The sequence below is a fragment of the Osmia lignaria genome, chromosome 15 (genome assembly GCF_051020975.1).
Source record: "Osmia lignaria lignaria isolate PbOS001 chromosome 15, iyOsmLign1, whole genome shotgun sequence".
Lineage (NCBI taxonomy): Eukaryota > Metazoa > Arthropoda > Insecta > Hymenoptera > Megachilidae > Osmia > Osmia lignaria.
In genome coordinates this window covers 11,228,428-11,242,248 of record NC_135046.1, presented here as the reverse complement: position 1 = coordinate 11,242,248, position 13,821 = coordinate 11,228,428, and the positions used below count along the sequence as shown (strand labels likewise).

Below are 13,821 nucleotides of genomic sequence, written 5' to 3'. Positions count from 1 at the left end.
TTATACGATTGCTTATTGTTTATATCCTATAATTACTTAACTTATGATGCTTTACACGATTGCTTGTGGTCTGATGAATTCCTACTATAAATAATGTACATTTACTTGAACTGAAGTATTTACAGTCGCACTACGAAACTTTCATAATCACTTGAAGTTCACATTCAGTGATGATTATGAACTTGCGTCATTTTTTTTGGCTGTCTTTCTTTGTAGTTACATAATAATAGTTAACGGTGTTTCGCAAGTCAATCAAAAATTCCTAATATTCCTATCCATATACATTTATATATCTCCACCCCTAGGAATGTGTATATATTAGAAATACTATCACTATTTCTCTTCCGACGATGCTGCTTTTAAAGCCTCCTGTTCACGTTGGTACCTAAAACCAGAACAAATTTAATGCAAATTTAATGCAAATCCCTCTAAACATAATACTTTTCTTCGTATATGTACATATGTTATTACAAGGCAATTTGAAAAAACAATTTCATTATTTCAACGCAGAAATATGACTTGCTTAACAAAAAGTATATATTCGAATGTGTTCGTGATAAATAATACATCGAACCCGTTCGGACAGACGAGAAAGAATTTGATTAAACTTTCCGTGTCGGGTTACTCCATGATTATTTCCCTTTGATACAACGTTACCGCTTATCGTTTTTGCAATAATCATTTACATAATTCGACGAATAAATTCGAATACATATAACACGGACAAAGTTCGAAAGTTTTTACGTAATACCGTAGAAAAACTTACATTATCGCGCGTCCAATTTGATACAAGGACGTCAACGCGACGAAGAAGTTCACGCTGAAGAGGCTCCAATTTTTCGGAGTGATCGCTAACGAGTATCTGGTCCAGATCAAGCCGGTGACGAACAGGGAACCTGACTGTTTAACGGACAGTTGATTTGCTGGCCTCTTAAGATCACTGAGGCCAGCTATTACAAGGCCCTGTAATTTGCAAACTTTATGTAAGGATACTAAACGGCGCGTTTGAAAAGTATGAACAAAAGAGAGCACGAACGTAACGAGTGCTTTGACGTAAGAGAGACGGATAATGAAAGGGTCAACAATGTGGGCCGCATTCTGACGATTTGCTTTGAAAGGCTGACCTATTTTCTGCTAAATCGACCGCGATTTGTTACAGGCATGCTTGCAAACGATTTTCAGTTATTTTCAGATATTCTTTTTTTTTTTTTTTCAAATTACGCCCAGAAATTCTTATTTGCTCACAGACCTCGTCAGACCGGAAGTACGGATGCGACACTATTGACTTTCTGCATCGTTACGAAATATAAAACCATTACGGAATTATCAAAGGTGATCGCAGTAATAGCATTTGTCGTATCTTTCGTAAGAGTCACTGTGACGAGCTTTAATAACGCATTTGGATCAAGTCCATGCGGATGCAACTTCCTAGCGGTCGAGAAAATATTTCTGTAACGTGTTTGCTGCAGCCAGCTATGCAAAGTTCGCGTTTTGACTAGCCAGTTATAAAATTTACTCGTTTATATGCTGGCTAAGTATTACACACACGCGACAGATTAGAATTTTAATACGCAATCGTTCGTATCCGTAATAATGATATTGCACGGCGTTGTTATGAAACGAATATGAAATGACAACGTGACGTTAAAACTGCAAATGTATTACTGACCCATTTACAAATCGGTGCCCAAAAGAATATAGTCTGCGGACCTGAAAGGGAAAAAATAGGTCGATGCTACCATTACGTACGTTTTTTAATAATTTGATTATTGTACGCGATACCAATTATTCAAATTATTACGATGATCAATTATTTTTTAATTTATTCGAATTTTACGATTCTTATTCGAGCGTGTTCAAAAAGATTTGAATTTTAGAAAACGTTGTTTAATCAATGACATCTGTTTAGTTAGGGAATATCAATTCGTTATCGTGAATACCTTGAATCCATTGACATTACAAGGTTTGCGTGATTCAAAAACCACGTAAAAATACACATTTTAAAATGTAGGACAACTTCGTCGCGAGGATGACATTGATCTACATGTGTACACGCATTAACGGCGGTCAAGTCCATCCGCATTCGTAGCATTACACTACAGCAGATGAGAAAAAAGTAGATGCCTGTAGGACGTAAGACGTTACGAGGATGCTTTTTTGCCCGTCCGAACGCATGTTTTCCAGTAGTATAAACGCATATGTCCCTGGCACGTGTCACTATGTATTTGAAAAATCTTGAATGACTTACTAACCAGCAGGGTGATTCCACAGTGGTTGAACCTTCTTAGGCACGATCTTGCCAATGGCGTTCATCGTGTTTCTATAAACGACCGACATTGTTTTTCACACGTTCACACGTTGAGGATGCGAGAAGGAAAATTATATTTTATGTCAAGTGTTCAAAGGTCTGTTAACAGAACGAGTGAACGTGTAAATGACAAGCGGTACGACGATCCGCGCACTGAGACTGAATAACACGAAGTGCAACGATTGGTAGTCGTGCTTGCCTCACGGGTGCTCAGTTCTCTCTTTTCCCCCCCAGATATTTCCTGGGTCGAAACCGCTCGTGTATACGATATCTGTTGCTTTGAATCTATACCAACACGCACACAAAGTTACTCTACATTATTTCGGATCTCGTTAAACGAGGAACATTTTTCTCTATCGATTGATAATGACAAATAATAGCGATAATTAAAATTCAATTACTTATGATGTATGTATAAATCCCTGACAATTATCAACCGTAATTCAATAAAGAAACATGATTCGCGTTTAAATTCGTTCAATTACATAATTATAGAAAAGAAAGTAATGCTATGAGATACGTTTATACAAAATAGTAGTACGGTGTTACTTTATCAGTAAATTAAGTTTATCACGCGACTGTGTTTGCGAAATATTTTCACGGAAGTGATACAAAAGATCTGTATACTTAGAGATAAGATCGCAATCAGCGAATCGTGGTATCTAATACTTTTAATTTCATTCAATTACATGTATTATCTACGACGGTATTTTTTGATTAAATATTACCGTTAAATTTTCAACGTGATCTTTATACGCATGCCTCGATTACAGAGTGTATTTTTGACGCCAACTATTGTACCAACATAAGTTTCGACAAAAGGAAACTTCCAGCATACGATAACGAAATCGATCGCTCAAGTTTACCAATGATGTATTAGCGATATACACACGGCACTATAGCGATCGACATTGGCCTAGAGAACAAAATTGGATAGTTTGTTCAGTGCCAACTCGTACGTCGCACGCTCATTCTATTCTATTAATGTATTAACCACGTGTAGCTACTGTACAGAACATTACGGAACACACGATCTTAGCGCACGCAATTCCGGTACAGTCCATTGATCTCGTGGGAATGAAGCGTGAATGCGTATTTACACAATTTTATTTACATTAAAATGAATACACTTTCTTTTTTTAACACGAAATAATATACACGATGTCGCTAATAATACAGTAAATGCTATCGAAAATTGAGCTCGACGAAAGAGAGAATGCAAATGTTGCTTTAATACTGGGTTTACGGACATTTCTTATATACCTATCTCTACGGAAAAGCGTCAAAATTGACGCGTCCCGTAAACCTAGTGTTAACCGAACAAATATTGCGCTCCGGCCCACTCATGGTCAGCGATATTGTTCGCATCCCTCACAAATTGCACCACAGTTAACAAATACTTCTATCACAAAATCGATAAACACCTGAACGTTTATATACGACCATGTATTTCTGATTAGATGCATAAAATACATGCCAATATGTATATACAATGCTGTTTTGAAAATCATTTTTTTTTTTCAACTTTTTCTTTTTTCTTTTTTACGAAATAGTTGTACATAGACATGTCGAAAATATTTGTAACACATTAACACATTATTGTTCCGTTGTAGCTTAAAGCCTTTGTCTCGTTGAAACATTTAGCAGTATATTATAAATGAAATTATAGTAAAAGAAAACACCGAAGAAATCCAGACAGCGCGATAAAACACGCAAAAAAGTAGGCTGATTAAGTCTATTAAGTAGTTATGATTTGATCGATCAAAGTACAGTCGTTTACTTTTTGTTACAACATACTGACATTTTTTCGGTTTTTATACTTGATATATATAAAATAAACGCGCAACGTAAATTACCTTATCTTAACACGTTAAACGCTCGGTCCCCGCCGATCCTCAAGGACCAAACGAAATTTTTTCCGGGCCTCCCTGCCTTTTATTTTCGTAATAGATATAACAATACAGACATGTTTTAAATAATAAAGACTTTAATAAAAACTTTCATATTTTGACGCCTCCCAGGTTGGAAATCACTGGCCTAAACGGAACGGCAAGGAAAACAGACCGGGCGTTTGACGTGTTAAACAGAGTTAAATGTACCATTAAAATATACAAATATGTTAAACTTGCAACACAATTTATAAACGAATTATTTTTTTCCCGTTTATACTTATATGTATATCACCCATTTAAGGCACATGGTATAAAGTAACAATAGAAAATATTATTAACTTTACAGTTCGAAAAAACGGACGAAAGTTAAAGATATGGAAGTTGCTCACAATTCCCTAATTTTTAACAATCAATATAGCAATTTTATAACATTGCCATGCAAATTTTAATATTAAAATTTTCTACTTTATCCAAGTATCAAATTAAACACGATTAAGGTATTTAAATTCATTATAAATACTACGTATTGTATCAAATCCATTCTACAAATATATTAGTATAGAAACAAAAATCAAATTATTTTTTATATTTTTTATTATATTTACAAATTGATTATCTCATTTTTTTATGAAATATAAAATAGTATAGTATCAAAATAGGAAATAATAAATTTCTTAATTATAGAATTTTAATAGTTATCTAATTTGAATACCTCAACCATCCCACCGGCCGTATAATATTTCGAATAAAATTTATAACTTTCAAAATCATGAAGTGAATAATTTTTGTGGTAATTTACGTGATAAAACAATTACTGATATTTAGAAAATTTATCTATACATATGTATAGCACTAAAATATGTATATTCTATATTGCAGTAATACTTACGGATCAAACATATACTTATAAATGTATATATCATCAAATATTAAATTAAACTGTAATTATCTAATGTGAATAAAAAAAAATAAACATTTGTACAAAGTTGTAGAGAGAAATGTATGAAATACGTTTAGTTGTTTGACTTGTTTCACGGTATAAATGTATATATTTCAAAAAATGTAAATGCTCTCAAAATTTTAAAACTCTTACTGTATGTGAAAAATGATAATACAAAAGAACAGTCAAAATAGGTTTATGTATACATAAAACTATAGTTTTACGACTAAGAGATCCAATAATTTCAGATAAATGCAAGTGGCAGTAGTGTTAGGCTTATTGTTAAGAAATGTACCTATTTCTCGTTTATAGTCTTGAGCATCAGTCAATATAAAAATTGTATAAAAAGTTACTCATACTTCAACGTATTCGATCCCATAACCGTCAGTTTACGGCATCATAGATACATACTTCTCTTTCATTATTTATAAAATCTTTCATTTTGCTAAAGTAATCATATCTACCATATATCGAGTTTAAAAGTAACTTTCACGTTTTAATAATCACAAGTGAAATATTTATAACACATTACTTATTTCCGATAATATTTGTATCTATTGCACCTTTGCAATATTCTACTATAAAATACAATCTCCAAATTAAAGTAGTTATTAATCACATCCGCATAATGTAAATGTACTAACAGACCCATATATGTCAACTGTAACAAACTTTGTAAAATCTGTAGATATGCATACTTTTGCAAGAAAATTTGAAGGTAATTCAACAACGGCTAATAAAGCTGGTTGTGTATTATCTTTACCTTCTTTGGATTTCCAAAACTGACTTAACTTGTGTACACCATTCATGATACCCTTATCCTGTTGCTGGCACTGCATACTATACATATTTGAATCTGCACTTTGACTAGCAGACATATGTAAGCTGAATGTTGCATTATTATTCGTAGCCGGAGTACTAATGCTACGATTTATTCGAAGTCTTCTTTTTGGTTTTTTTATATACATAGACAGAGCAATATTCCACCAAACTAATTCATCCGAGTTTACAGATAGCAAAATTGGAACACCAATTTCAGAAGGGGCCCAGCATAGCTGAGAAACAGAATTTGTATGAAAACGTAATTTACGTATTTCATCTTGCAGCGTTGTATCAATAACCTGAAAATTAATAGAAGACACTGATATTAATAATGTATTTAGAAAATTGATTAATTCACAACGAAAACTTACAGAAATATCTCCGTTTTCGAAACCAATAGCTAAATACTTTTCGTGTTGGGATATTTCACAACATGTTAGTTTCTGAGCATAATTTTTTCTAAAATATTCCGTTACTTTTATACATGTCGGTAATGTTATTGTATCTTCTTGTAGTTTATATAAGACTACTTCTCCATTTTCATTTAACACTGCTAGAAAATTTTTCTGTTGGCTCAAACAACTAAATGTAGCGACTATATCTGAATTACCAATGGTTACTCTGTCCACTCGTAACCAACTTGTACCATTGACGTTCCAAAGTGTTATTATACCATTTCGTGTCACCGTTAACACATATTTTCCATCTACATTATGAATTGAAATAACACATCCTGCATTATCAATTAAATATGACAATTTTGTGCTCTCCCATATCTACGAATAATGAAATATATGTTATTAAAATATTATCAAATTCCTTAAGTCACTAATTTAATGAGATCTTTTCTGAATTTACCCGTAAATTATCATCGGTTCCTCTACAAATGAGTATGCTACCAGTTTCTAGGTCTAAAACTTTGATTAATTCTATATTCGATGAAAAATTTAATACAGGCCTGCCTTCTGCAGTTTTTATATCGAATAAATTAACAATGCCTTTGTCAGTAAGGCAAACTATTTTTTCTCCATTAGGTGAAATAAATAAATTATTTAGTTTCCCGTCGATTCGTTTTGTTTCTGCTATTATTTTATCATCAACTAATATGGCAATAGTGTTTAAAGGCGTTTCTATAACAAGAGTATCTGCTTTACCATGATGCTTCTGAAATGCTGCATCAAATAGAGGTTTTCTTCTCGCTTCACAAGTTCCTTCTACTGGCAATTTCCACTTACGAAGTAACCGATTTTCGCTACCACAAATAATGTGGTACCCTTCTTCTTTTAACCAATACGTATCCAAAGAAGATACACGGCTTTTGTAAGTAGCTATTAATTGGTATGCAGCATTAGTATTCCATATATTTACAAAACCATCGGAATCGGCTAAAACTAAATACTGGCCATCATTGGTTATTGCAGCACAAACGTAAATAGTTTTTCCACTTTCAACATTTGCTCGTATTTGTTTATTGTAACTATGCATATGACTATTGCTTGATCTGCACCATTTTACATGTATAGCTTTATCTTCGGTAACAATAAATAAGGAATCATTTTGTTTTGGTACATTACGGAAAAAAATGACTTTCTTCTTTTGTAAATCTAGATTATACTGTGATAAGTATTTATATTCTTCACCATATTTATCGTATGATATCAGAGCACCATGTATTTCATCCATTACATGAAGCAAGTTACTTCCAGTTGTAAATGCTATACTTTTAAAATAATTGCTACTATAAAAATAAAAAAAAATAAAAATGAAGATCGTAAAAATAGGAGTCGTAGTGCTTAAATAATAGAATTAAGAAAATGTACCTGTGTGGATTATAATCTGATAACATATTTCCATAATGATCCCAAACCTAAAAAAAAAATGTACATATATTATTGCTTTTTTGTTTTTTAATCGAAAGTATATTTACAAGAATTAATCGTGCATACCCTAATTGTACCCTTGTTTGTGCAAGCTGCAATGTAATTGCTATCATGCGTAAATGTCATATCCAATATAATTTCCCCAGCAACATGAAACATTACCGAACTATCATCGTGAGGAACTTTACTCGAAAAAATTCCACTCCAAAAGGTTTGTTTTTGTCTAGGACTCAATGGACCAATATGATTCTGTTCGTTACTTTTATCTTCAGAAAGCCTAAATAGTTTTACTATTCCAAGATCGTCCAATGATAAAAAACAGTCTCCCGTAGTAGATACAACAATCTTTTTTATGCTACATGTTCTATCATGCCCACTGAACACTTCTTGTCTTTTGTAAATGCTATTCCATAAAAATATATCACCGTTTCTACTTCCAATTAGAATTAAATCTGGATCACATGCAAAACAAGAAGTATGTATTTCCGTGGACATTTCTTCACTCAATGGTACATCCATTTGCCGCAACTTTTTGTCGTGAAATACATATAAATATTTCAATCTCTCTCGTGCAAGTTTAATAGCAGTATCTCTTATATATCCTTCATAAGGATGATTCATAGCAATTTGTACTATATCCAAGCATTTTTTATGTCTATGTTCTGCGATAATGCTCGCTTGTTCCTCTAAGAACTTTTCTAAATCGATAAAGCGTGTTTCATACTCTGTATCATAGTTCTTAGTAATGTATCTTCTGTAGTTATCTAAATCAATCAATAAGTTGCTCAAACCACTGTGAATTATTGTTGCTTGAATAAAATCAAAATTAAAATATATCTTTGGAAATTCATCATACAATTGAGCTTGTTCTAAATGATATCCAATGTATGAATAACTATAATTGTCCGCGGGAAGCTTCGAAAAATCATCGTTACAATATCTGCGATACTTATCGATCAATGATTTGTGCATTTGTACAAATTCATCTTGTGAAATTTTTTTCCGAAGATGACAAAGTAATAAGTCATGAACACCATAGATGTAGCTACGTAATTCATCATTCCATTGTTTAGCTGCTAGTGACTTATGACATAAGTCAAGCATCATTTCTTCAACTTGAAATGGAGGTCCTCCCCAAAGAACTTCCAAAGTCTATATAATAAAATATGTATAATGTATACATATTACATGTATGATATTATATAGTTTAACGGTCACCCTATCTTACCTGGGGGGTTATATTTACATCTTCTCTAAAAATTACTAATTCTTCATAATGTTTCCTCATTTCAATAGGTAACTGTTCTATACACATATTAAAAATTGCTTCTTGCTTTTCCAAGAACCTTTTAATCACGCTAAAAAACATAAAATATATATTATATTTTAAAATAGCAAAGTACTGTGACCATCCGATTCAATCTCGAAAGGAAAATTTTCGATCTGATCCGATATTTTCAGATTTTTGCACGTCTATATAAAAGATCAATATGCTTATAATATTACCGATTCTTTTCATCTTTATTCCTCAAGGAATTTAAATAATATTTCCATCTATCTGATCTTAGCTTCATGTCATGTTTAAATTCTTCAAATTGAGCAGAAAACATAGCTATTAATAAAGGCATTCCTTTACATTCTTCGTGAATTCGTTTTGCTTCCAAAGGAAGCTTATCTACTTCTGTCTCCAACACTTTAGCAAAAAGACCTAAGGTTTCTGCTTCAGTAAACCCATCATTCATCTGCAAATAGGTATTTTTTTCACCTTTATCAAATATATGAATTTGATGGAGTAAAAAAGGAAAAATGTAAGTAAAAGAATTTTACTTCACCTGAATTACAGAAGGTCTCTTTTCCCATACAACATCAAGATTAGCTGTAATTACCAAAGTTTTACATTCAAAATCAAATGCATCAATTATTTTTTTGTCACAAACATCATCCAAAATTAATAAAGCAAGGGAATGCTTTTCTCTACTGAAATGATGTTTCAAAAAATGAATAAGTGAATCTCTTAAAGGTTCTGGTTTCAATGATCCTGGCAGTATTTCTATATTTTTAACCAGATGATAAAGTCTATTTAATTGAATTAATATTTCCTCGTCAACTGGACGTTCATACCCAAATTTTATCCAATATACTTCATTCTGAAAGGAATACATAAGTTCTTCATACGACAGTTCAATGCTTTTCAAATACAAGTTTTAAGTAAAAACTTACATAAAATAAATTTCTTACAAATTTAGTATCTTTTAGTGTACTAGCTGTTAGGCACGATTTACCAAAACCTTTCATTCCATGAAGTACAACATATCCATTTGGTTCTAGTTGTTCCAAATGATACTTCAACTGCATCATCTGTAATAATTGTACATTAATCTCATTCATGTAAAAATTATTTAGAATTACCAACATTACAATGTACAAAATATTTAACAACTCTTGTCAAACTTACATGATTGATTTCCATAAGCATGCACATAAAATAATAAATATTACATTTAACAATAAAAATAAATAGTACAGTATATTCAGTAATAAAAAATTTAAAATATATTTATACATTTCCTCATAAATTTAAAACAAAATTTACATTATTTAAATACAAATATGTTTAAGCTACGCAACTTTATTTTTTATTCATAGTGGAGTACTAATAGAATTGCAATACTTTATAAGCCTCAAGTATTTTAATGATCTGTACATTTTATACCTTTTGTTCTCTAATAACACTTAATGGTGAAATCGGTGGAAGGGTAGGTGTACCCACATGTTTTATATCATTAAATGCTTTCCCACTTTCCTCTAGTTTATCCATATCATCGCTTAACCAGTCATAGTGATGTTGCAAAGCTTGACGAAAAATATCAAAGGCATAAGGGCCTCGACTAAAAAATGTAAAATAATAAGAATTCTGTACATATTTAAAAGAAGCAGTTACAATGGTATGAATAGAATTCATACTTTGGAAGTATATCCAATAAAATTTCAGCTTTCTGTTGTTTAGAAATAGCAACATCAATGTCTGCTATATCTTGAGCCTTTAATATATACTCTGATTTTAGTGGCTGTATAATACCATTATATACATCTATATCAGCTACTATGCTGTTCCTCAAGCGTTTAAGAATACTTTGATGTAATTTATCCATTCTTGTAAAGTTTATACATACTTTGTCATATTATCTGTTTTATAGTTATTAACAAAGCCAGCTACAAAAGAAATGGAATACAAATGCTTAATATTACGATATACAGGTTTCAGATAATGAGAACATATATGGAAAACAGTTTCTAATTTCTGAATATAGCACTTTAAGGTTTTAATGTCAACCTTGACAAACATTCTATAAAATTTGAATTATTTCTATGGTTTTCATTGCGTTAAATAAAATATACGAAAAATAACAAATTATGAAATGTATTAAACATCAAGCTAAATTAAACGTAAAACCATATTGTTAATAATAATATTATCTTAAAACAGTTTTAATAAAAAAAACATGTAGTAACGTTAATAAAAAGGCACATTTTCGTTTATTTTATTTACAAAATCGGATTATGACAGCTTCAATTTTTCTATATGCGTCGTAATGTCATATCACTTATTTAATATGAAGTTCCTATTATCCCTCAGTTGAAGTTTAAAATATAGATGAGTACTGGGGTCAATGACTCTGAAACTAACTCCAAACTCGTATCTCGTGGCTCTATAAAGGTGTTAATAATAAGATACTGTGAAAGTCTCTTACCGTATTAAAAGAATTCGCTTAAAACACGTAATATTTTTGCGTGTTACACGGCCTTTGTTTGAAAAACTAATCGTTCCGTATCACCGTAACACAAACACCATATCACCGAGAAGCACCGAGAAGCAAACTGCATCAGTGCCAGTGCCACATCGGCTGCATGCCCCTTAAACAGCACCGTTGACATTGTTGCCAGATCCACCTATAAAACGTGTTTTTGATTGGTTATCACCATCATATGATACTTTTGCGGCACTTTTATCTTTCAAACAATTCAACTTTTAGCTCCAAAAAAATGGAAAACTGTTGAAAAAATGATAAGTGGCATTGTTAAACACTTGTTAAAAATATACTTAGAACGAAACGATGTATCGAATAGAAAGCAAAGAAACACATTCATCAATTTTTGTGCATGTTGAATCAAAACTAATATATATAAAAGGATCTATTTTAATTTTTAATACATATAAACATATTAACAATAAGAAACATAATTATGAAAAAAATAGCAAATAAATCCCTCATTGGCTCCGATATGGTCTAGTGGCTAGGATACCTGGCTCTCACCCAGGAGGCTCGGGTTCGATTCCCGGTATCGGAAATTTACTTTTTGCATTAATAAACATACAATAGTTGATAATGTTTATAAACATTTTAGGATGTGACGTGGGTGCGTAAAGATTTAGACACTTGCTAACAAATAACATTTATTACTAAAGCGCTGATGGTGTAATGCGTCGTAGCGCCCGTGGCGACTGTCCGGTACCTTTTACCGTTTTTCCATCGGAGTCGAATGGTCGTCTCAAGGAAAATCGGAACGGGGGAAAATAACCCTTGGCCCTCAAGGACTAGCCTGCCTCATTACCCCTAGCAGGTAGCTACTCCTCTGACTGAACCGAGGTTCTGGCAGCCCTCGAGTTCGGTCGCACACGATATACAGTCCTTGAAAACACGAAGCCCCGGAAAATCTTTTCCCAAAACGACACGACAGTATGCCACAACATCTTGGAGTATTGTACTCCTTTCATTATAATGCTTTCAGTATTTAAAAAGAAAAATGAAAGATATTATTTTAATCTTTTGTGAAATTACAAGTTACTCCACATAGGAGAAGAAGTAAAAAATAACCCCTGCGGTGGCCGGGAATCGAACCCGGATCAACTGCTTGGAAGGCAACTATGCTGACCATTACACCACCACCGCAGTTGAGATTTCAATTTCCTAAATTAAAACGCTAATTGTACATATGTTATCTAAAGTAAAAGTATGATTTCTCCATACAAAAATAATCCACTGCGATGGCCGGGAATCGAACCCGGATCAACTGCTTGGAAGGCAACTATGCTAACCATTACACCACCATCGCAGTTGAGAACTGTTTTTCTTATAAGCGAATGTGAGGTCTGTATTTTACAAATAAATACCTGCGAATCGCTTGTTTTTCGATTTATACATGTGTTGTATATGCGTATGTGTGCACACGTACCGCGACTGCCGAATTGTCGCGGAAATGTTAGTCAAGTACCGTTAGTCGACCGCTGTCGAATTTACCCTTCGGAAAAACTCAGTTTATGATATGGCCTGATGAACCGTCATAAACTGATTTTCGAAATCCGAAACAATTTTTGATATTAATTGTTTGGATACTTTAAACAGATACTGAAGGCTCGTATATGAATCTCCCGTTGCTAAAAAACGTAGCGTTATAGCTAAGCGTTCTTTCACCGTCATTTCAGCTTTTCTGAATCTGGTGTCGTTTTTTTGAATTTTGGGACCGATAGCGTTTATTAAAAATTCAAAATCTTCCGATGACATCCGCACAAAATTTTTAAAATGTCCACTAGCTTCTATCTGTAAATCTCTAACTAGTTTTTCACCGGGTGAACTAGTTTTTCACTGGTTTACGGTAGAAAGAACTTTTTTACATAGAACCCAGATACAAAGGTTTACGGTACCCCAGGTAGAAAGATTTGCGCGAACAGCCGAAGAAAGTAACCGGCACAGTAAAATTGTTCGCACGAATATCCTTTGATGGACCGACAGCCGTCGGAAAGCGTTCGTTTGTGCCCAGGGCCTTTGCGAACTCATAACGGATCGTTTTCGGCGCACGAATGCTCTAGTGAATACGAGGATACAGGGGTCAAAAAGCGTTCCTTCGTGCTATGGGCCTTCGCGAACACATTAACGGGCCGTACTCACTTCAGCATTTTTGCCCGAACGAACGTTTTCG

The 13,821-nt window shown here is 32.9% G+C and overlaps 2 protein-coding genes and 3 non-coding genes across 7 annotated transcripts; 1 reads left to right on the top strand and 4 right to left on the bottom strand.

The window, feature by feature from the left end:
* Positions 1-333: 333 nt before the first annotated feature.
* LOC117612037 (mitochondrial pyruvate carrier 2) lies at positions 334-2,337 on the bottom strand. Its single transcript, XM_076692778.1, has 4 exons — positions 2,253-2,337; positions 1,670-1,710; positions 767-963; positions 334-385 (listed from the first exon to the last, which is right to left on the bottom strand). Exons 1-4 carry the CDS (start codon positions 2,335-2,337, stop codon positions 334-336), a joined length of 375 nt encoding a protein of 124 aa, XP_076548893.1.
* Positions 835-11,757, bottom strand: LOC117612035 (Death-associated APAF1-related killer). 3 transcript variants are annotated; one of them, XM_034340674.2, is made up of 13 exons: positions 11,595-11,757; positions 10,807-11,055; positions 10,556-10,730; positions 10,063-10,200; positions 9,675-9,989; positions 9,349-9,584; positions 9,071-9,200; positions 7,909-8,994; positions 7,783-7,829; positions 6,821-7,697; positions 6,334-6,738; positions 2,253-6,261; positions 835-963 (listed from the first exon to the last, which is right to left on the bottom strand). In XM_034340674.2, the coding sequence occupies exons 2-12, from the start codon at positions 10,992-10,994 to the stop codon at positions 5,752-5,754; spliced, it is 4,107 nt and encodes a 1,368-aa protein (XP_034196565.2). In that variant the 5' UTR covers positions 10,995-11,055; positions 11,595-11,757; the 3' UTR covers positions 835-963; positions 2,253-5,751. The 3 variants fall into 3 exon arrangements, with proteins under 3 accessions (XP_034196565.2, XP_034196566.2, XP_034196564.2); XM_034340675.2 differs by having other exon boundaries at positions 6,821-7,700; positions 10,081-10,200; XM_034340673.2 differs by having other exon boundaries at positions 6,821-7,700; positions 11,595-11,756.
* A 363-nt stretch (positions 11,758-12,120) lies between these two features.
* Positions 12,121-12,192, top strand: TRNAE-CUC (transfer RNA glutamic acid (anticodon CUC)). The gene has a single exon. It is a non-coding gene; the product is annotated as a tRNA-Glu (tRNA).
* A 530-nt stretch (positions 12,193-12,722) lies between these two features.
* On the bottom strand, positions 12,723-12,794 carry TRNAG-UCC (transfer RNA glycine (anticodon UCC)). The gene has a single exon. It is a non-coding gene; the product is annotated as a tRNA-Gly (tRNA).
* A 91-nt stretch (positions 12,795-12,885) lies between these two features.
* TRNAG-UCC (transfer RNA glycine (anticodon UCC)) lies at positions 12,886-12,957 on the bottom strand. Its single transcript has one exon. It is a non-coding gene; the product is annotated as a tRNA-Gly (tRNA).
* Positions 12,958-13,821: the final 864 nt, after the last annotated feature.